Here is a 23,480-nt window from a genome sequence, read left to right on the forward strand (position 1 = left end):
TAATTTCAACTGGAAAGCCCCTGGTGAGTTCTTTCTTTTATATCAGTATAAAGAAAGAAAGTAATTTTGTATATCATATATTTCTAACATTATTGAACAGATACACAAATTTTAACGATGCAAGGGTAAGGCTGAAGAAAGGGGAAAGGCAAAGCCAAAAATAACTGAACATAGATCGGACTGAGAAAAAGACTATCCTTTAAGGCACTGAATAAAAACACAGAAAACCTAAGGCCAAGTTTTCCAATGTTTCAGTTAAAAGACCTCAACTCTGGCATTACAATGAAGAGATCCCACAGAGGTAGTGATAGGAAGAGAATGGACACTCACACACTAACAGAAATTTTCCTGAAGTTAGGAACAAGAACAGAAATGATTTATTTTTTTCTCTACTTGCGGGGAAGGCTTAGAATCAAAATGCAAAGGTAGAGTGTACAAGTCCTATATTAATACTGATATCATTAAAGCAGCTTTATTTGAAAGTAGGCAATCATCCTAGGCTCCAGGTTCTTTCTATTCAAGTACCAACTCTGAACTACTTGATTGTTACTTGATTCTCTGTAACCCATCCATGCCAAAGGCCAGTTGAAATCCCCTAACCCAGAAAATCTAGCAACATTTTCCCAATTTCCATGGCTGATCCCGAAAGAAATGCAAATTCATAAAATGGTTATTGCCATTAATGCATTTAGTGTTTAACTTCTAACTACTTCAATGGATCCTGACTTACTATTCTCTCTACAGCAATACAACTGGAGACCAAATCTTATTTCCCTTCTCTGGGATGTTAAAAGCTCTATTCCAAGTAAATAAAAACAAATACCTTTTTGCTACCCGCCCCTTTCCAGATATTTCCCTTCTCTCTCTCCCTATCCCAACCCAATCTCAGAGACCCCATCATAAAAAATGACACGGGCTGTGCTCTATACTTTGTGTGTAGGAATGACAGCCTCCTGCAGAAAGGTAAGAACAGATCAGCAGTTCCCCAAAACAGTAGGGACTCCGTATGCTCAAAAGGGAGTGTTGGATGGAAGCTCCCCACTGCCAATCAGAAGCTACCTAGAGAATGAGGTGGCTGGACCTGGATATCTTCTGCAGTGTTCACCTCCACCCCATAACAGGGCAGGAAAAAAAAGAAAGAAATTAAAGTCAACATATACACTAAGAACATAAACAAAACACATCTAACATGACATCTGATGCATCTACAGTTAAGGCTCTGAAATGGCACACAATAGCAGCTTATCGTTAGCACCTGGTTCACAAAAGGACAGAAAAACACACACATCAGAAATAGAGATGGGACATTTTGACAGCAGATACCATAATTTCACCCTTACCCTTACCTAGCCTCCTCCGCTCATTTCTCCATCATCCCCAACCGCCCAGAGGAGCCTCTGGCCACCTGGGAAAGGCTTGGGACTCGAGTCCATTGGGAAAACCAAGTGAAGGTGGCGAGTCATCAAGATTAATTTCAAAACTGACATTTTTGCCTAGAAGCCTCTAATAGCCAATTCTGTTTGTGAAATCTGGTTTGGGGAGTTACGTTTTCAGTTTATTTTGAGCCCAAAATGATTTTTCACCTCTGGAAAACTGTGGCAAATTGCTTCACTAATCAAGGTAAAGAGAACCCTATTAACTGTCAAGTTTTATTCCAAATTAAAAATGTATGTTTTCCGTATGATCACTAATTGAGAAAACCATTTTCTGAACAGTCATTCAAATGTTTACTTGGCACATCTCCCTCTGGTTTCTTCTTGTCATTTACAACAAAGCAAGCAAGCAAGTCAAGAACGATGGGGGCCCAGTTCCTCTGTACTGTAACCTCTCCACCCCCTTTTTCTCTCCATTTAGCTTTCTTTTGAAAACTCTCCAAGCTGGCACACAAAGAATCCAAGCAATGAAACACTTTTCAAAAGTGTCTAGGCGAAGGGACAGGCACAGCGGGGGAGAAGGGAGGAAGGCAGATGAGGTATCTAGCCAGCATCTCTGGTTCCGGACTCCAGGCACCGATGGTCCTTACTCCCTTTGCCAGCCCACACCGAGCATCTACAAGGCACAGAAGCTCTCCTGAAGGCCCGACCTTAAGGAAGCAGGGCCATCTACTCATCCCAAATCAAATGGCAACAACACAACACGATATCCTCCACACTCGTCTCTCCCCCCCCTTCTTTTATTGCATGTGAGAGGATACCATGTAAGCGCTACAGAAAGGCACATTTAGAAAACTCAACAAAACTTTATAAAACTAAAGGATTGCTATTAAAGCTTGATATGACATAAATAAACGTTTGGAAGCAAGTTGTTCTAACAACGGACTATTATCCTGATTGCAATTTTGTAAAATCCAGCCGGAGCAAAGTTTGTATCTCAACACCAGATTGCCTCACAACCCCAACGAGCCTCTTTCTGGCCACTTTCCAGCATTGTGGAGCACAGCCTGGAGGATTTTGGATTTATATACACTTCTTCACACGAACGACTTTTCCTTCCAGTTTTAAAAAATTATATTTCAGTTTCTTAAACTGGCAGCTGAGCTATGGACACACAATGAATTTAGTCAGGCAATCACAAATTCTTTTCAGTGAGAGTAACTGAATAGTGGGATCGCTTGCTTCTTTGGAAGTGGAATATATTCCTTTCTCTTCCCCAAAGCTTGCTTCTAACCTCCCTCCAAATTAATTTTCTTCTGTAACATTCAGACGACATAAATCTAAGGCAAATTTTCAGGTCACTTCATGGTGCAAGTATTAAAGGATCTGGGTGGGTTCCTATTAGGAATGTTATCTTAGAAAAATCTTTTGATAGAAAGTACTAGTAAAATCTTTTGATAAAAAGTCAGTTATTTCAACAACCAACCAACTTACAACATGCAGCATTCTTTTACCTCTATGCTTAAAGCAATGATGTAAGATGGGAAATTTGGTCCTTACTTTTTTGGCCTCTCAAAAGAAGTGTTCCCTAAATTTGGCTTTGATTTTTCCAGTTGCATAGAGGGCCTTCCTGAGCCCAAGCATTATACCCTGCTATAGTTTTCTTCTGAAGAAAATTCTTAATTTTTAAACAAGGTTTGTCCTCTGTGTTTTCTTTAAAAAAAAAAAAAAAAAAAAAAAAAAAAAAAAAAAGAGGGAAAAAAACGGACATAGTACAAATTGTGGCCCTTGTATGTTAAGATGAAACAGTTTCTATGGAAACTCCACGATGAGGCTCTGTGGTCCCTCCTGCCCCAGTCACTTCCATCTCTCTCTCTTCCATCTCGCCCTCTGTGACTACTACAGCATCTACCTCAGCCACCTCTTCAACCACGGTGAAATCAACGCCATTGGGCTGCTGTCGGGCCATGGCCTCCAGCTTGAGGCGGTACTGTTCTGCCTCCTGCTCTTTCTGGAGGAGCTGGTGTCGGTATTCCTGGGCTCTTCGGTTGGCCTCCTGGAGCTGCTGCTGCAGTAGCTCTCTTTCAGTGCCTTCCTGTGAAAGTAAACCACATCACCACCAGCTCAGAATTCCTGATCACAGAGTGTCCAGAGAGCACACAAAAATAAAAGGGTTCAGGCCTTACAAGTTTTGGCTTTTGATTCTTTCCCTTCTCTTCTCCCCACTCTGCTGAAAACATTACCTTGTTTTCCTCCACACTGTTGGTCATCTCTTCTACCCTTGGCTTCTTAGTCAATGGCAGCTTCTCTACTTCTTCCTCCTCCTCCTCTTCTTCTTCAATGATAGTCTCCTCTGCAACCTGACCAGCAGGCACAGTTAGAACTACAAGCCAAAGGACACCGAGTGAAGGTGATGAATACATTGTAAAACAAAGCTGTTTTGCTTGTTTCAAATTAGAAAATAAACTGAAATATATTCTCTGATATCTGATTTTCTGATATGCCTTTGGCTTTTAGAATCAGCAGGTAAATCATGGCCCTGCAGAGAGAAACAGAGAGGATTAGAGAAGCACTAAGAAGGTCTCTGAAAGGAAAGGCAGAGATGGACAGGTGTGGAAGCCATGCAGTTAAGACCCAGGTCTGAGACCCTTATACAAAGATGTCAGGAACTATGACCAATTAGCTTGTAATTCTGTAGGAATAACTTGGCTAAAGAAGGCCTAATGTCTTTACAGAATTTGTTGATGTTGTTGTTAATCCTCACCTGCGGATATTTTTTTCCATTGATTTTTAGAGAGTGGAAGAGAGAGGGAAAGACAGAGAGAAATATCTATGTAAGAAAAATACATCAATTGGTTGCTTCCTGCATGAGTTCTGACCAGGGTCCAGGCCAAAGAGAAGCCTGCAACCAAGGTATGTGCCCTTCATTGGAATCAAACCACAGGCCAACACTCTATCCACTGAGCCAATCTGACAGGGGATAAAATATCTTTTCATAAGCAACTGTCTAGTGGGATAACTCACCTTGCTGTCCATCTTGTACAGTTACAATAAACGGCTGGCCAATGCCTCCCGTAGGGATTGCAGTTTGGATGTTACCCAGAGGCACTCCGTCGGTCACTATGGTGATCACCCTCTGGCCTCCACTCCCCACCACTTGCTGGATTGATGAGTCAACAGAATTTCCTTCTATGATTTCCTCTGAATTAGCTAAAGATGACAAAAATAAATTTAAAATTTTAGCTCTTTAAAAAATCTATGTATAGCAATTTCTGCCTCCTGAAATTGATAATATTAAGTATAGGAAAACTATCGATAGAAAAAAAAACATTAGACTTAGCAGTATACAAAAGCAAGCTCTGACAATGCTCAGAGGAGAAAAGAAATACAGAATGCATTAAATATATTCTCTAAAATGTCTTCATTGAGATGTTAACAGCATTCACTAAAGATAGGTTTTATGTATTAATATATTCTCAAAATTCTGGTTTAAATATGTTTAGACTTTTTTGTTTGTTTTATGGGAAGTATCAGAAATCCCAACAAGCTAATGAGCACTGGGATTCTCCAATATGGGATAAGATATGCTAAGTTTCCCCAACATATTTAATCTTAAAACTCTTTTTTTTTTTTCCCCCCCAGGAAGCTTCTTGAAAGTCTAATTATAATATATGAAACTTAAAAAAATAACTATAAATTAGAGTAAATCTATTTCTAGAAGGAAAGAGATATTTAATAGTGAATTAACAATATGTTAAGTAGTCAGAGCATTTAAGAAGTCTCACAAAAATGAGAGGTGGCTTCTTCTATCTGACAGATCAATAATATTGATAGCAACTAACACTGACTTCTTACTATGTACCAGAACCTTCCTATTAAGTTTACATGTATTACATTGAGTCAAGATTTTCAGCCGAAACCGGTTTGGCTCAATGGATAGAGCATCGGCTTGGGGACTGAAAGGTCCCGGGTTCGATTCCGGTCAAGGGCATGTACCTTGGTTGCGGGCATATCCCCAGTAGGGGGTGTGCAAGAGGCAGCTGATTGATGACTCTCTCTCATCGATGTTTCTAACTCTCTATCTCTCTCCCTTCCTCTCTGTACAAAATCAATAAAACATATTTAAAAAAAAAAAAAGATTTTCAGTTGCTTAGTCAATGTCCTCAATAATTATTAGGGGAAACAGTTTCTGCCACAATGGAATTCCTCTATCTAAAGCACATGTGTCAAACACAAGGCCCGCGGGCCAAATCCAGCCCGCCAGGCCTTGCAATGTGGCCCGCACCGCGCTGTCATCACTGCACTCCGCTGTCAGTTTATGACATTGTCAGTTTATGACTGTTCAGTAAACCATTCGGCCCGCGATTTAGGCTGGATTTTAGATTTTGGCCCCTTCTCTGATTGAGTTCGACACCCCTAATCTAAAGAATCACAAGTAGAACTTTGCAATAAATGGGGTATGGACTATCCACAGGAGCATATTCATATAATTCAATGGAAATAAAACATTCATACCCCTTAGAAACAAGAACAAGTTAAATGTTAATAGATGAAAGGACTTGATGGATAATCTAATTTAACCGTCATGCTAGAAACAAGGAAACTGAGACTTGAAAAGGGGATTTATTCAAGATCAAAGAAAACAAGCACAAATTTAATGTATTGGTCTCCTTCTGCTATGGTGCTCACCCATACACATCTCAGTAGAGATCTTTTGATTGCTGCCACTTGGAAAAACAGGATTGGAAGAATATTCTCACTACCCAAATGTCAACGGCAGGAAGAAATCAGAACTGCTTTCATTCTGGATGGAGCGCTCTGTAGAGGGTTCCAGAAAGATTCCCAAATAACTATTTCGCCGTACCTACAACTATCTGCATCTACCTCCATGAAGTCCTCAGCCTTTTCCCAATAGACCACTATCTCTAACTGACTGACTTGAAATCCTTTTGTTGTAGTAAATAGCAGAAAGGCACTATACAGCATGTATTTGCCCAATTCCATTGCCAATACCAAAATAACATCTCCGGGGGAAGAAAACCCAAGCCAATCTGAAATGCAGAGGAGATGACAGTGAGAGAGGCTGTCCCATGCATATTGATGCTTTAATATAATACAAGGTACTAGGCTGCTGCTATTTTGAATCATTCTATGATAGCACAGGAAATACTATGATAGAATATTTCCAGAAAATCTGCTAATATAAAACTAAATAGTTCAATCTGAAGCAACTGGAGTCAGAGAAAACAAACTTCAAACTGCAAAAGAAAAAAAAAATCATCAAAGGAATAACTTAGTCATTCTCTGATAATATCCAGCTGTCTGATTATAGCACTTAGTGATTTTTCTTTCTGATGCTCCGTGACTCTACATCCTTTTTCTTAGTTGTCTCTAATCATGATTCTTTATTATTTCATGCAAAATAAATTTGCTGGAGAGTTCAAAACAAAAGGAAAAATGGTGATTCAACCAGCAGCTGTCCCTTACCTACCTGCGGCTCTGTGGGAGTTGGAGAGGGGAGCTGAGGCCTCAGCAAGAGCTGCGAGGGTGGCCAACACTGAGGTGGTGGAATGTGAGAAGTGTACTGTTGAGGAGGCATGGGGGTCACCTATTTCAGTAAAAAAGGCAAATGAGGTCCAGCAAAGAGAATAAAACTGAGATGAACTAAGATGAATTGAGATGCCTTATTAATCAAAACCTCAGCTTTTCGCTTGGTTTGGGTAACTCAGTGGTTCAGCGCTGACCCATGAACCAGGAGATCACAGTTTGATTCCAGGTCAGGGCTCATGCCCGGGTTGCGGGCTTCATCCCCAGTAGAGGTTGTGCAGGAGGCAGCCAATTGATGATGTTTTTCTCTCACTGATGTTTCTACCTCTCTATCCTTCTCCCTTCCTCTCTTTCTAAAAATAAACAAAAACATATTTAAAAAAAAAAAAGCATTGAAGCCCTATCCGGTTTGGCTCAGTGGATAGAGCATTGTCCTAGAGACAGAAGGGCTCCAGGTTCCATTCCAGTCAAAGGCACCTACCTCAGTTGCAGGCTGAATCCCCCGCCCTGGTCGGGACTTGTGTGGGAGGCAACTAATCAATGTGTCTCTCACATGGATATTTCTCTATGCCTCTCCCCCTCCCTTCCACTCTCTCTAAAAATCACTGGAAAATATCCTTGGGTAAGGATTAACAAAAACAAACAAAAAAGAAGCATTAAAAACAAATAAACAGCTATTTGTAAAATATTTAAAAATACTTGAAACTGCGCCGAAACTGGTTTGGCTCAGTGGATAGAGCGTCGGTCTGCGGACTGAAAAGTCCCAGGTTCAATTCCAGTCAGGACATGTACATTGGTGGTGGGCACAACCCCAATAGGGGGTGTGCAAGAGGCAGCTGGTCAATGTTTCTCTCTCATCGACGTTTCTAGCTCTCTCTCTCTCTCCCTTCCTCCTCTCTGTAAAATATCAATAAAATATATTAAAAAAAAATACTTGAAACTCTTATATAACACTCTTTATAATAAATCCTCCTATAGAGTAAAGAATCTTCTTCTGATATGATTACTATAGGTAACCTAACTTACTTATAAATTTTAGAAGAATTTCCTTTAAAAGGTAGATTACTTATATAATACTCCTCATAGCTTCAAACTGTCGGAAAGCTTTTGGACGATGACTGTGGGAGGGGAGCTAAAGGTAGAGACAGGGATGATATCTCTAAAATACTCGGAACCAAATGGCCTGGGCAAAACACAGTGCTTGACCTCCAAAAAGGGGCTTATGTCTATTTAATTATTTCTTGCAGAGCAAGATCCAGCCTTTTCTCTATTTTTTCTGCTTAGTTCATGCTTTTCTCATCACTCAGCCTATCATAACAAATGCTGGCATAAGAACAAATGGTCTGGCTTGGTGATTGAACGTCAACCGATGAACCCAGAGGGGGGTGTGCAGGAGACAGCCGATGATGATTCTATCTCATCATTAATGTTTCTCTCTCTCCCTCCCTCTCTGATACATGTACACAAATGATCAAAACAAAAAACTATCAAATGAGCCTTAGCCAATTTGGATCAGTGAATAGAGTGTCGGCCTGCGGACTGAAGGGTCCAGGGTTTGATTCTGGTCAAGGGCGCATGCCCAGATTGCACTCGAACCCCAGTAGGGGGTGTGCAGGAGGCAGCCAATCGGTGGTTCTCTCTCACCGTTGATATTTCTCTTACTCTCTCTCCCTCCCCCTTCTCTGAAAGCAATTAAAAAATACATATGTGTAAATATATTTAAAATGAAAAATATAAATTTCATATATATAAAATGAAAAAAAATAAGGTATAAGTGATTTTTAAATATATATACATTCATGGAAGTTTGATTATATGTGATAGTAAGTCACTAGCAATCAAAAAACAAGGCCACAAGGCCCGGAGCAGCCAGGCCCGAAACAGCTCGCTCCTCGCCTGTCCCTGCCCACGGCTGCCTCTCAGACATGGCTGGAAACTTTTGCGGGAACTTGAGGGTCTGCTGAATCAAGTGATGAAGGCTTAGATCTGGATGTGTTGAGTTAGTATAGCGCTGGGGTGTTGATCTGTGAGTGCCTTGGGTGGGGCCTGGATGAGGCTGGTTGACCTATTTGGAAATGTCTTTTGTGTGAAGTGTATCATTGGGCATGTGGAGGTATTATTGATATGAGAAAATGCTAAGTAACAGATTTACTATCTGAAAAGGGATTTACTATCGGGGAAAGGGAGGGAGGAAGAGACTGAACATAAACTGTGCACCTATGGATGAGGACAATGGGGGATGGGGAGGGGGCGGAGGGTGGGGTGGGAACCTGGTGGAGGGGGGAATAAATGAGGAACCTTTGTAATAATGTGAACAATAAAGATTGATTTAAAAGAAAAAGAAAAAAAAGAAAAAAAAAGTTAAAAGAAAAAAAAAACAAAAAAAAAAACAAGGCCACAATTAAAACACACACACGTGTAGATGTACACACACACACACACACACACACACACACACACACGCCACCCAACTACATAATAGCTATATAGAACTGTTTAATGAGAAAAGTGTTATATACGATTATTCCAACCTAAGGGTACTCTCTCCTTAAGAAAAAAATCCTCACCCAAGGATATGTTTTTTATTGATCTTTAGAGAAAGAGAGAAACATGGATGTGAGAAACATCAATAAATTGCCTCTTGTACTGGTGATAGAACCACAACCTCGGTATGTACCCTGATGGGAATCAAACCTATAACCTTTTGGTGTATGGGACGACGCTGCAACTAACTGAGCCACCAGATCAGGGTGGTAGTCTACCTTTAATCCAATAAAAATGAATATTTGTAAAAAATTAGGTTTAATGTTCTGACATACACAGTTGAAACTGAAAAAAAAAATAATGCAAATGACTTCTTTAGACTTATCTCAGGGAGTTCTAGGAAAATAGTTTACTGCTTAATAATGTTAATTGTTTCCTTTTCCTCAATATAAGACACAACATCAAATAAAGTAAAACGTGCAGATACTATTGTTTTTGGAAGAGAAATGGTATTATCAGTGCCAATGCTTGTTACCTATTCAAAATGTGCCATATAAATAAACTCTTCAGACCAGGATTTAGGAGAGTGAGCCATGGTATGGTTGCCCAATCTCAGTAAGCTAATGAAAACTAAATCCAGAAAAACTAAGTAATTTGCCCAAGGTCATGCAGCTAGTGAATATCAGAGCCCTGATTAAAATCTAATTCATTAGATTCCGAGCCTGTACTTTTTATGAACCAATTTAAAGCTATTTATATTTGGCTTTGGAGTACATCTTATGATTTTACAGAAATAGGAAATTTATCTTCATAACTCTGTTTTGTCTTGATTAATGTTTAAATTAGTCTGCCCTCCTAAATCACTGCAGTTTGTTGGTAGCACTCATGATGACTCATAACTTTAGTCACAAATGAAAAATTAAAGCAAATTTGGTAATCTGGATTTTTAAAAAATATATTTTTATGGAGTTCAGAGAGGAAGAAAGAGGGAGAGAGCGATAGAAACATCAATGATGAGAGAGAATCATTGATTGGCTGCCTCCTGCACCCCCCCAACCCCGGCATTGTGCCCTAACTGGGAATCAAACAGTAGTCTCCAGTTTGGCTGTCATCTGGATTTTGGTATAAAAAACATGTATCAATATGATATTCCTAGGATACTGCCAGTTAATTCTTAAAAATACTATTGGATGAACATGTTACTTGTTGATGGGTAATAAGAAGTCCACCCACCATTCAGGTAAAGAAAATCCTTTAACCCAGTTGAATAACACAACCTGAACATGTCTAATAATTTCTTTTATCTGTACTGATTAAGCATCAAGTAGGCCAGTCCCCTAAAGGGGAGAACTAGGTAGAACTGCTTCATGGTTAAGATGACATCAGAGAGATCAGCTTTATTAGGCGATAGTTTAACGATTTTGATTTGCAGTTATCAACATATGGAAGAGAGAAAGAAGAGTAGTTTGTCAAAAGCAACTCTTTTGTTTGTCAATGTTAAACCTGATATAAGCCTATAGGAGTCAAGTCTAAGACTCTCTATCCTGATTTGCTTATCATTTCAAATCAGGGTCTGGAGAAGTTCAGTAGTTAGACTAAAGATCAACTCTAGCTCTTTTCACGTGTTTGTGAATATACAACATTATTGGCTTCTAAAGACTTTTGAATTATAAAAGCTCTTGTCCTAATCAGTGTGACCTTAACCACTACAAATTCAAAAGGCTGTGAATGTTCTGATTACATGTATATGTATATATAGATATATATTTTTTAATATATTTTATTGATTTTTTACAGAGAGGAAGGGAGAGAGATAGAGAGCTAGAAATGTCGATGAGAGAGAAACATCGACCAGCTGCCTCTTGCACACCCCCTACCGGGGATGTGCCCGCAACCAATGTACATGCCCTTGACTGGAATCGAACCCGGGACTTTTCAGTCCGCAGACCGACGCTCTACCGCTGAGCCAAACTGGTTTTGGCTGATTACATGTATATGTATATTTAAGCTAAATATTTTTAATCATTTAGCTGAAAGCAAGGGGTATTAAATAAGTCGATGAGCTATAAAATGAAGGTCACCACTGCCCCCTTGTGGGCAGGATGGAGTCCATCTTTACTGAGAAGTTATTTTCACTGACCACTAGCATTACTGAGGCCCTGCTATAAAAGGGATCCTGGCCGGCCAGCTGACCTATGAACTAGGAGATCATGGTTCAATTCTCCGCCAAGCCATGTGCCCTGGTTTTGGACTCCATTCCCAGTGTAGGGCGCAAAGAAGGCAGCCAATCAATGATTCTCTCTCATCATTGATATTTCTCTCTCCCTCTCCCTTCCTCTCTTAAATTAATAAATTAATTACATATATATAATAGCCTTAGCTGGTTTGGGTCAGTGGATAGAGTATCGACCTGTGGACTGAAGGGTCCCAGGTTCGATTCCAGTCAAGGGCACATGCCCACCCAGGTTGCGGGCTCGATCCCCAGTGGGGAGCGTGCAGGAGGCAGCCAATCAATAATTCTCTCTCATCATTGATGCTCCTCTCATTCCCTCTTTCTTCCTCTCTGAAATTAATAAAAATATATTTTAAAAAATAAAACTAAAAAAAAGTTAAAATGGATCCTGAAATACAAAATATCAAAGTCTCGCAATCTCATAAAGTGGATATTATTATATCTCAATTTTATATGTAAAGAAGGCTTAGAGAAGTAGTTTTCCTACATTGAAGCCTCTAGTTAATAATTCAATATCTGAATGCAGATCTGAATGCACAATTCTATATTTATTGTATCTATGCTCTACTTTACCATCACTGCCTCTCAGTAATAACACTTCAACATCTTCCTTTGATATTAAACTTAAGTAGGAATACATTTGTATAGTTGCTTATTTTTAAATGAAAGTCAGAAACCAAAAAAAGACAAGAGTCAGCTAGAAAACTTATTTAAATGAGGACACAAGTGCCTCTGTTGTCAAATATTTGTGAAGAGATATTGAAAACAAGGCCAGTTTTCTTGCGATTTATATAGATGTTTTTGTTAAAAATATACAGGTTTCAAAAGATCAACACCAAATGTTTTGTTATTTTGTTGTTATATATGTTCTCAAGAACAAATCAAGACTCTTATATTTTATTTAAATAATCACATGTACCTATTTTATATCAGCATTCCAAAAACCACTTCTGTTTCTTCTGCTTTATTTGTTCATGTTTTGGATTATGAATATTTAACTATCTTCCTTAGTAGTGCTATATTGAAGCACCCCTATATTTTCATTTTTTGGGTTTGGGTATAACCCTTCAACAGATTAATGTGTAGAATATTTTACTTTTAACACAATAAGCACTCAGATACAACCCCTATGTATGACCTTCCCTTTCTCCAGAAAGAATAAATACATTAGCTTTAAAATCGATTATAAATCCTTTATTTTGGGAAGATTTTAATAAAGGTGTGGGTATCAGAGAGGGTTTCTATTCATCTCACAGGAAAACCTGGGGTTATGTTCATTTTAAGTCTAAAATAAACTCCATGTTATCAGAGTATTACCTGAGGTTGTTTTGGTGTTGGTTGAAGAAACAAGGCTAGCGAGGTTGACAACTTCTCCTGACGTGAAGATAAATGGGGTGGCCACAGTCACAGGATTGGCTCTTTCGGGATTAGCATTCACCTGATTCTGCATGGCTTCCTACAAAACAAGGGGTATTTTAAAGTCAGAACACTGATTAACCTTAGTTATACAGTCACTGAAGACCAATTCTCACCCCCAGTGCTCTATCAAGCAGAACTAGTTCTAGCACACAATGTCCCAGGGAGCTCAGAGTTCTCATTAAGACCACTGTTTATTTCTTGTTTTCTGACAAGGAAAACGGAAATGCTAGGTTGCTTTCTCAAGCTTATATCTCCTTTAGAAAACAAGGTGTATTCTACACAATTCACTTAACCTCTCTGGATCTCACATTTTTATTTGAAAAATAAGGGGTGTGGCCTAAAAAGTAATTTCCAGCACTAATATTCTATGATCAGTTATCTACAAGCCAATGTGCTAGCAGGAGATCCCCACAGAGAATCTATGGAGAAGAATATTCTCCAGAGTTTTGTCCAACAACTTGTTCCGTTCTGCCCTGGAGAATTCCTCAGAGAATATGTAACAAGCAAATAAATGAGTGCCAGATTTTAGAGTCTAGTTTCATATGCTGCACTTTTGTTTCCAGGAATGTCAGCACAATTTCAGTAAAAAGAAACTTAACTTGATTTTATTCTTTTTTTTTACTTTCAGAAGTAGTTTTCTGTTTGTTTGCTTACAAACAAACATGTGCACTACTTAAAAAGTCCCAATTATGAAAGGTCTCTAAACAAGGAATTGAAAGTTGAAGAGGATAACCAGTCTACAGGGAACCATTTGTAAGAAACAACAAATAAACAAGCCATTGAAAACACAGCAGAAATATTTATCTATTTTTTCATATATAATTATCCCCTTGACTAAGAGCTTCAGCTTAAAACAGATGATCAATTCTCTGGTCACATCGCTTCTTGGCCTTTTGGCTAAGATCAAGTGTAATTCTCTGGTCACTGTTAAATCCCTTCTTGAATATGCCTCTCCTTCCATCCTCCACTATTATTCCTTAACTCAAGCCCTCTTGGCTCTTGCCTGGCCAAATGAAAGTCACTATATGGTTCTTTAGCATTAAACTTTCTCTCGCCAATCTCACCATACTCCAGATAATTTTATTTTATTTTTTTATTTTTTAAGATGGTGGTGTAGCACAGTTGGTTGGAGCATGATCTTGTGCACCAGAAGGTAGTGAGTTCAATTCCTGGTCAGGGCACATATATAGGTTGCGATTTGGTTCCCGGTCAGAGTGCATATGGGAGGCAACTGATCGATGTTTCTCTATCTTTCCCTCCCTTAAAAAAAAGTCTGATATCACCGAAACCGATTTGGCTCAGTGGTAGAGCATAGGTCTGCAGACTGAAAGGTCCAGGGTTCAATTCCCGTCAAGGGCATGTACGTTGGTTGCGGGCACATCCCTGGTGGGAGGTGTGCAGGAGGCGGCTGGTCAATGTTTCTCTCTTATCGATGTTTCTGGCTCTCTGTCCCTCTCTCTTCCTCTCTGTAAAAAATCAATAAAATATAAATAAATAAATAAATAAAAATACAGACCTGAAGAATGACCAGAATCTCAGCATTGTTCTTCTCCAGGGCTATGTCAAAGGCAGATTTATCAAACTTGCTGAAAGCATGGACATCAGCTCCATATTTGATAAGTAGCTCGACAACATCACGATGGTGGTATTCTGTGGCCCAATGCAAAGCTGTCATCTTCAGCATATCCTTGGCATTCACATCTGCACCATTCTGCCACAGAAAAGGAATGTTTTCATATGGACACTGGTTACAACAGCACAGGTGCAAGATCTCATCAACAATACAGAGACTTCCATAGTTTAACACATTCAAATTTAGGTCACCTTTAAGAAATATCAAAGGGAAAAACATTTCTCAAATTATCCTGATGCTGACAGACATAATGCTTTCCATGAGTGGGTCTTCTAAGGACATCATTGAGAAATTATAGTAGAAAGGAAAGGAAGAGGAAAAGAACAGATTTTTGTTGCATTTATTAACAGAGCCGAGTGTCTGAAAAAACACACACACAAAAAAAACAACAGGCATAAGTGCAGAGAACACCTGCAGAAAGGGAATGAAGAAAACACCAAGGAAGTCTGTTTAGCTTTCAAAAGATTAGAATACAAAATTCTCATAGTCACGATTACTCTTGAAAGAGACAATTCATTGCCATAAACTGTCCTCAGCTTGATCTTTCCTAACCTAGTTTCCTGCCGCTACGTTAGGAAAGGAAGGTGGGTTTCCTTATTACCACACGGACCCGCCACTATTCTTGCTTTACCCTAACAAGCAGTTCCACGATGTGTGCGTGTCCATCGGCTGCAGCCATGTGCAAGGGGGTCCTGTCCACTTTGGTTCGGGCATCCCTGCTAACGCCTGCTCGAAGGAGCACTTCCGCTGTGGAATAATGGCCATGCTGGGCTGCAAGGTGGAGGGGTGATGTCCCAAGCTGTGGGGAAATAATACTCATTGAGTACCAACCACGTGCAGACTCCTAAACCATCACTGGAGAGACACAAATGAACAAGAGATGAGTTTTTTGGTTCCTGCCCATGGATAGAGAGTATCTGGTTGGGCAGGCAGGACTGAAGAAATGAATTAAAAAAATTAATATACTAATAGAGGAATAAATATACCATCAATTAAATAAGTGCTAAATAGAATGGACTTAAGTCAGATGGATTTATCATGTAAGATTCCCTAAAGGGCATGATTTTATACAGGGCTTGGAAGATAAAATAAATGGACAGACAAGAGGATTCTGAGTGGGGGTAAAGTTTCAGGATAATTTCTAGGCAAAGGGCAGAGACTAGAAAGTTGCATGTAGATCTTGGGGTGCTAACTTAATTGCTTGTAACAGAAGTTTGTTACCCCAGTAAAGCAAGGCAAAAAGACTGATGAGATTAAAAGGAAATAAAAATTTAGCAACTAAGCCCAGCCAGCGTGGCTCAGCAGTTGAGCGTCGATCTAATAACTAGGTGGTCACGGTTTGATTCCTGGTTAGGGCACATTCCTGGGTTTTGAGCTCAATTCCCAGTGTTGGGCATGCAAAAGGCAGCAAATTGATAATTCTCACTCATCACTGATGAGTTGTTTTTTTTTTAAACATTTTATTTTTGTATTGATTTCAGAGAGGGAGGGAAAGGAAGTAAGAGCTCGAAACATCAATGATGAGACGGAATCACTTACTGGCTGCGACTTACACACCCTCTACTGGGGATCGAGCCCAAAACCTGGGCATGTGCCTTTGACTGGAATCAAACTCAGGACCCTTCAGCCGAAGGCCTATTCTCTATCCATTGTGCCAAACCAGCTAGGACTCACCACTGATGTTTCTCTCTCCCTACCTCTCTGAAGTCAATAAAAATATATTTTAAAAATGTTTAGCAATAAGGAAGTCTATATCATCTCAAAGTAAATCTTATAAGTTATCAGCATCCACTTTGGTCAGAAACCTATTCTTGTCTTTGCTTTATGCTGGTTTATTTTTAAGCCTACTTCATTGAAACTTTGCTTTTCATATATTCAGCCTCTCTATCTGACTGGATTTAATTCACACTACTCTTTTCTTTTCAGGCCTATTTATAAAAATGCTAATCTCATGTGTTTCCTTTCTTTCTTCCAGTGATGTACTAAGAACCTGCTGTCCTCAGTCCTGGACAGTGTGGCTCAGTTGGTTAGAGCATCTTCCTGTGTACTGCAGGGTCGTGGGCACAGGGCACCTGGGGAAGGCAACCAATCAATGTTTCTCTCTCTCATCAATAAAGGAACAGATATTAGGGTGAAGATTAAGGAAAAAAAGAACCTGCTGGCCTCTGAAGTTATAAATTAACCACTCCAGAAAAGAGTGAACTGTTAAAATTAGGCAATGTTTACAAAATCTACGGATGCTGCCCTGACTGGTTTGGCTCAGTGGATAGTGTCGGCCTACGGACTGAGGAGTACCAGGTTTGATTCCGGTCAAGGGCATGTACCTTGGTTGCAGGCACATCCCTAGCAGAGGTTATGCAGGAGGCAGCTGATTGATGTTTCTAACTCTCTAGCCATCTCCCTTTCTCTCTATAAAAATCAACAAAATATATTTAAAAAAAGAAAAACCTATGGATGATAAGGAAGCCCATATTATAATCTAGACCTGGATCTTCTAAAATTCTGCTCTCCAGCCGAAACCGGTTTGGCTCAGTGGATAGAGCATCGGCCTGAGGACTGAAAGTCCTGGGTTCGATTCTGGTCAAGGGCATGTACATTGGTTGCGGGCACATCCCCAGTAGGGGGTGTGCAGGAGGCAGCTGGTCGATGTTCCTCTCACATCGATACTTCTAACTTTCTATCCCTCTCCCTTCCTCTCTGTAAAAAATCAATAAAATATATTTTAAAATAAAAAATAAATAAATAAAATTCTGCTCTCCAAGCTGGCTATCTAGGATCATAAAATTACATCTTCCTCTTTTTTTAAAAAAAAAAAATTGATTTCAGAGAGAAAGGGAGAGCGAGAGAGATATGAAAACATCAATGATGAGAGAGAATCATTGGCCAGCAGTCTCTTGCATACCTCCCCGCTGAGGATGGAGCCTGCAACCAAGGCATGTGCCCTGAAAAGGAATCAAACTGTGACCTCCTGGTTCATAGGTTAGCGCTCAACCACTGAGCCACACCAATTGAGCTTAACTATTTCTTATTAATCAGGATATTGTAGAGAAAAGGAAATAAATAGTTTATTAGCTTAGAAGTGTACTTTTCTTATACTGATTTTGTTTAATTTCTAGCTAATTGCTAATTTCTAGTAAACAGAATTAATACTCTGAAAAGCATTATAGAAAACCGTAAGTATATACATTTATAATTACCATCTATATATCCATAAGAGACACTTTCAATTTGGAAAACTAAAAGAAAATGAAAACCACATATTTAGGTGAGAGAAAGAAAATAAAACTATGTGAGGAGAATGAGGCAGAAAGTAACTAAAGAAAAATCATTAAAGTCTTTTTAGCCTTTAAGAAAAAGATCAGCCAAAACCAGTTTGGCTCAATGGGTAGAGTGTCGGCTTGGGGACTGAACGGTCCCGGGTTCGATTCTGGTCAAGGGCATGTACCTTGGTTGCGGGCATATCCCCAGTAGGCGGTGTGCAAGAGGCAGCTGATCGATGACTCTCTCTCATCGATGTTTCTAGCTCTCTATCTCTCTCCCTTCCTCTCTGTACAAAATCAATAAAATATATATATAAAAAAAAAAAAGAAAAAGAAAAGAAAAAGAAAAAGATCAGCCGAGGCCGGTTTGGATCAGTGGATAGAACGTCGACCTGCGGACTGAAGGGTCCTGGGTTCAATTCCAGTCAAGGGCATGTACCTTGGTTGCGGGCACCATCTCCAGTAGGAGGTGTGCAGGAGGCGGCTGATCAATGTATCTCTCTCATCGATGTTTCTGACTTTGTATCCCACTCCCTTCCTTTCTGTAAAAAATCAATAAAATATATTTTTTAAAAAAGAAAAAGATCAGTGCCCTGACTGGTTTGGCTCAGTGGATGGAACGCTGGCCTGTGGACTGAAGGGTCCCAGGTTCAATTCTGGTCAAGGGCATGTACCTTGGTTGCGGGCACATCCCCAGTAGGGGGTGTGCAGGAGGCAGCTGATCAATGTTTCTCTCTCATCGATGTTTCTAACTCTATCCCTCTCCCTTCTTTTCTGTAAAAAACCAATAAAATATATTTTAAAAGAAAAAGATTGATGCCCTGGCCCGGTAGCTCAGTTGATTACAGCATGGTTCTGATATGCCAAGGTTTCTGGTTCTATCCCCTGTCAGCGCACATACAAGAATCAACCAATGAATGTGTAAATAAGTGGAACAACAAATAGATGTTTCCCCAACCCTCTATCAAATCAACAAATAAAAAATTAAAAAAAGAAAGAAAAGGGAAAAGATTGGTAAAGCACACTTTGGAAACAATCAGAGAACTCACCCAGTCTGTGGTGAATGGGGCACCGTTTGCCATCAACGTCCTCACTTCATCATCTTGGCCTTTTCTTGCCGCTTCTAGCAATCTCTTCCCCAAGTCCACCAAAGACATCTTTATGCATAGGAACGGAAGTTCTCAGGAAGCTGTAACTCAAACACAAGGAGAGCTGTCTGTAACTGTTTTTAGAAGACTTCTTCTAAATAATACAGATTTCAAGGTGACTCTCTGGTAGGGCATTTCCTCATCATCTCACACAATCAGTTATTTGGGAAAATGTCAGGCCCCAAACAACATTTCCCTCACTTTCAATCTCCAGAATAATAATGATAATAATAATAAGTGCAACACACCACATTACCACCTTTCTAGCTGAAGGGATCAATAAAACAGCATTTCATCCTTCCGAAATGACCACGGGTAGAAATATGTCACAGGAAAGAATGACAAATAGACAAAGCAGGGTATATGGCAGATATTTTTTCAAAACTGAACAGAGTGAACCGCCCACTTCAAAGCAAACAAACGACAGTATCTATTGCCAATTATCAATTATAATGTCAGCTTTCAAGCAAAAATTAGAATTTGGGGAAACATACCTCCACCATAAATAGAAGTTTACTACAAACTTTTTGATGAAATTCATGGTGATACTAATAAATGTGAACTTTTCAATACTGTGTAATAAAATGCATCAACACTTGGATAATCTGCAAAATTTGGTGAACCAATATTTTTCAATGTCCAATGCATGTTATAAAATCATACAGAGGTAGGAAGAGAGGGGAAAAGATGGCTGAGGAGAAGGTGGAAATTACATTCACTTCCTCCCAGGCCCAAATTGTAATTACAACAAAATTATAGAACCAACAACCTGAATAACCAACTGAAGACTAGCTGAACGGAAGTTTTATAACCAAGGATTTATAGAAGCCACATCAAGACTGGATTATGAGCCGGGACTAGTTTGGCTCAGTGGATAGAGCATCGGTTTGCGGACTGAAAGGTCCCGGGTTCGATTCCAGTCAAGGGCATGTACCTTGGTTGTGGGCACATCCCCAGTAGGGGGTGCACAAGAGGCAGCTGATTGATGATTCTCTCTCATCGATGTTTCTAACTCTCTATCCCTTTCTCTTCCTCTCTGCAAAAAATCGATAAAATATAAATAAAAAAATAAAGACTGGACTATAAGACAGAAGGGCCACAGGATGAGAGAAGCCCCCAGTTCCCTGAGCTGAGAGCTACTCAGAAGTGTGGCACCTACACTGGACTTTGCACGATTAAATATAAACCTTGCCCTGGCTGGTGTTGTAAAACGGTTTGAGCAGCCACCTGAACACTGGATTCCAGTCACAGGCATGTACCCGGGTTGCAGGTCTGATCCCCTCACCTGGTTGGGGCGCGTGTGGGGCAATCAATTCATGTGACATTTCTTTCTCCTCTCTCTCTCCCTTCCTACCCCATCCTTTCCACTCTCGCTAAAAAAGAAAAAAAAAAAAATCCTCACTGCTCTGATGAGAATTAAATTTTTTTCTTACCCTCCCCCACAAATATATTTTTATTGATTTCAGAGAGGAAGGGAGAGGGAGAGAGAGACAGAAACATCAATGATGAGAAGAATCACCGATCAGCTGCCTCCTGCATGCCCCCTACTGGGGATCGAGCCCGAAACCTGGGCATGTGCCCTGGACCAGAATCTAACTGGGACCCTTCAGTCTGCAAGCCAGCGTTCTATCCACTGAGACAAACCAGCTAGGGCTTAATGTATTTTTAAAATAACAGTATTTTGGGGGGACTAAGTGCCAGTCTATGTCAATGCAGGCAGTACCCACCAGATAAAAGGTTTATTCTAAGAGCCCTGGCCTGTGTGGTTCAGTTGTCTGGGTGTCATCCAGTGTACTGGGAGGTTGCCAGTTCATTCCGGTCAAGGGCACATGTCTGGATTGTGGGCTCCATCCCTGTGGGGGTTGTGCAGGAGGCAGCTGATTGACGTTTCGCTCTCACATCAATGTTCATCGATGTTTCCCTCTCCCTCTCCCCTCCTTTCTCTAAAAATCACTGTTTAAAAAAAAAAAAAAATGTAATGGAAAACATTCTCCCTTTTCTGTATGTCATCTCCACTTTCCCTACATATAAAGTGAAGAAACAGAATTTGATCTAACCCGACTCTTAGGGCTTTGAAGATGAATAAAACACCCACATCCCCTTCCAAGCAACACAGGAGAGCTTTCCACAATCCGTGTTTTAACAATGGGTGAAGTGCCCGAGCGCTTGACAACGAAGTACTCTATCATTAGACGGTAATTAGAGAGCAATTACGTTGGTTGATATAAGAAATCGGGTGGGGATGATCTTTGTTGGCTTAAGGAAAGCTATGAGCAGAGAGAAAGCTAACTGTAAGGAGAACAGGAATTGAAGAGACCATGATCTGACCTTTTTTTTCTCTCTCTCTCTCTCTTTCCCCTTTTTCTATCACCCATGTCCCCACTGAGCCGCCAGCTGTACAAACGACTGTGCAAGAGCTGGAGGCTCCTCCCCGTACACCGAGGCTGCAGATTGGTCCCCAGGGCACATGCAAGCAGCAAGCGGTGAATGCATCAATAAGTGGAACAACAAACTGATGTTCCTCTCCCTTCCTTCCTCTCTCTCTCTTAAAAAAAAAGAACTGGAGGCGGGGCCCTTAGACTCGTGTTCAGATTAGCGCGCTCCCTAACAATCTTTAGGCTATTGCTGGGGCCGGGAGTGCAGAGTCCCCGTTTTCTCCTCCACCCCACATCCTCCAGTTTTCCAGCAGCAATGCTCAGTCTTTTCGGGAAGAGCCAGGAAGCCGAAGTCTCAGCTCAGGCAGAGCAGCCCGGCCCGGGCTCCGCGCTGCCCCCTAGTGGCCACCTCCACGGCCCTGGCTTCCCTTGGTCCAGCTCCCCAGCCCCAGGTCCTACACCCACCCCCTCCCTCACCTCCTGCCAGTCCCCTCCCCTTCCTCCCGGCAGCATCCCCTTCCTCTCCGGCCCCCGGCCCCAGGCTCCCCCGCTCCCACGAAGGGGCGCTGCTCCGTCTGCACCCACAGGTTCGGGGCTGTGCCGGGAAGCGGTGCAACTTCTCACGCCACTCGCCCGTCAGCCCTCCCGCGGCCCCCCAGTCCTCGCATCTTCTCCTCCCCCCTCACCTCCTCGTCCGGGACGCCGCCGCCGACTGCGCTTCCGCCGAACCCGCCAGTTTGGTGCCGTCTCCTTCTCTAGTGTGGACTCCCTGTCAGTGACGGCAACTTTTCGGCCTTTTCATGTATGCATATTTGGGGGGGGCCTTTACCCCCCTCGTGGAGAAATGGAGGCGACAAAATGGCGGACCCGGAAGTGGAGGCGGCGGAAAACAATTTTTGGCGGAGGGATCTGTGGGGGAAAAACGATTATGGAACCCGCGTTTCCATCCGGACAGAAGGAGGATGCACCTCTGAGGCTCCTTTGCTCCCCACGGAAGGCTCTCGGCGCTGAAAAAAGCGTGATTCCGGGAAATCCTGGGGGGACTACTTAACGACGCGGAGGGTTGTCGATTACGTGCCTTACGTGCCGTCTAGACCCGGCAGGGGGCGGGCCCAGGGCTTGTTTTGGCGCCAAGAACCCGGCGAACCGCTAGAGAAAGCGTCTCTGTGCCGGTGCTGCTACTCTTTGGTTGCTTCTCGGGAAGCCAGCTCCAAGGGTGGGGAAGCCTCGCTTCCGCGGCCCAGCCCAGGGTCCAGCTGAAGGGGACGTGCCTGGCTTTGCGCGAGAAATGAACTCTTGTGCCTGGCGGACACAGTTCCACGTCCAGCCACCGGAACGGAAGGACCCTGGAGCCCAGCTGTCAACGCGAACAGCGAAACCAATGACGGAGGCGTTTCTTTGGGGGGAGGAAGAGGGGAGCTGGGAAACGATGGAGCATGAGTTTGCAAATCCATCCGGGCGTTTCATGTACCAAACACTTGTGTCCTGTCTGCCTCTCCCTAAAGCGCCACGAGGAAAGGACACATCACTGGCCCATTCCTCATTAGATTGTGGCTTTGCACGGGGAGTTGGCCTTTCCGAGCCTCCGAGGACGATCTGCGTGACTCGCCCTTTCCTGCGCTTGCCTAGATCTTGTTCACGTCATCTTTGGGAGTATTTGCAGCCTGTTACCCAGGTGCTGGTCCATATCCGTAGGTACGGCTCTCCTTAAGTTTGAGAGTCAAGCCGAAACCGGTTTGGCTCAGTGGAGATAGAGCGTTGGCCTGCGGACTGAAAGGTCCCAGGTACGATTCTGGTCCAGGGCATGGACCTTGGTTGAGGGCACATCCCCAGTAGGGGGTGTGCAGGAGGCAGCTGATCGTATGTTTCTCTCTCATTAATGTTTCTAGCTCTCTATTCTTCTCCCTTCCTCTCTGTAAAAAATCAATAAAATATATATATATATTTTAAAAAGTTCGAGAGTCAAAATCTTGTTTCATTCCCATTGACATCATATTGTCTGGCTCAG

General features: G+C 41.5%; 1 protein-coding gene across 4 annotated transcripts; it reads right to left on the reverse strand.

The window, feature by feature from the left end:
* Positions 1 to 3,099: 3,099 nt before the first annotated feature.
* Positions 3,100 to 23,408, reverse strand: GABPB2 (GA binding protein transcription factor subunit beta 2). 4 transcript variants are annotated; one of them, XM_084866425.1, is made up of 9 exons: positions 22,159 to 23,408; positions 18,999 to 19,138; positions 15,321 to 15,488; positions 14,573 to 14,767; positions 12,955 to 13,093; positions 6,865 to 6,981; positions 4,398 to 4,583; positions 3,617 to 3,756; positions 3,100 to 3,468 (listed from the first exon to the last, which is right to left on the reverse strand). In XM_084866425.1, the coding sequence occupies exons 2-9, from the start codon at positions 19,104 to 19,106 to the stop codon at positions 3,169 to 3,171; spliced, it is 1,353 nt and encodes a 450-aa protein (XP_084722551.1). In that variant the 5' UTR covers positions 19,107 to 19,138; positions 22,159 to 23,408; the 3' UTR covers positions 3,100 to 3,168. The 4 variants fall into 4 exon arrangements, with proteins under 4 accessions (XP_084722551.1, XP_084722553.1, XP_084722552.1 ...); XM_084866427.1 differs by lacking the exon at positions 15,321 to 15,488; XM_084866426.1 differs by lacking the exon at positions 6,865 to 6,981.
* Positions 23,409 to 23,480: the final 72 nt, after the last annotated feature.

The sequence above is a fragment of the Pipistrellus hanaki genome, assembly GCF_964339955.1.
Source record: "Pipistrellus hanaki genome assembly, chromosome: 18".
NCBI lineage: Eukaryota > Metazoa > Chordata > Mammalia > Chiroptera > Vespertilionidae > Pipistrellus > Pipistrellus hanaki.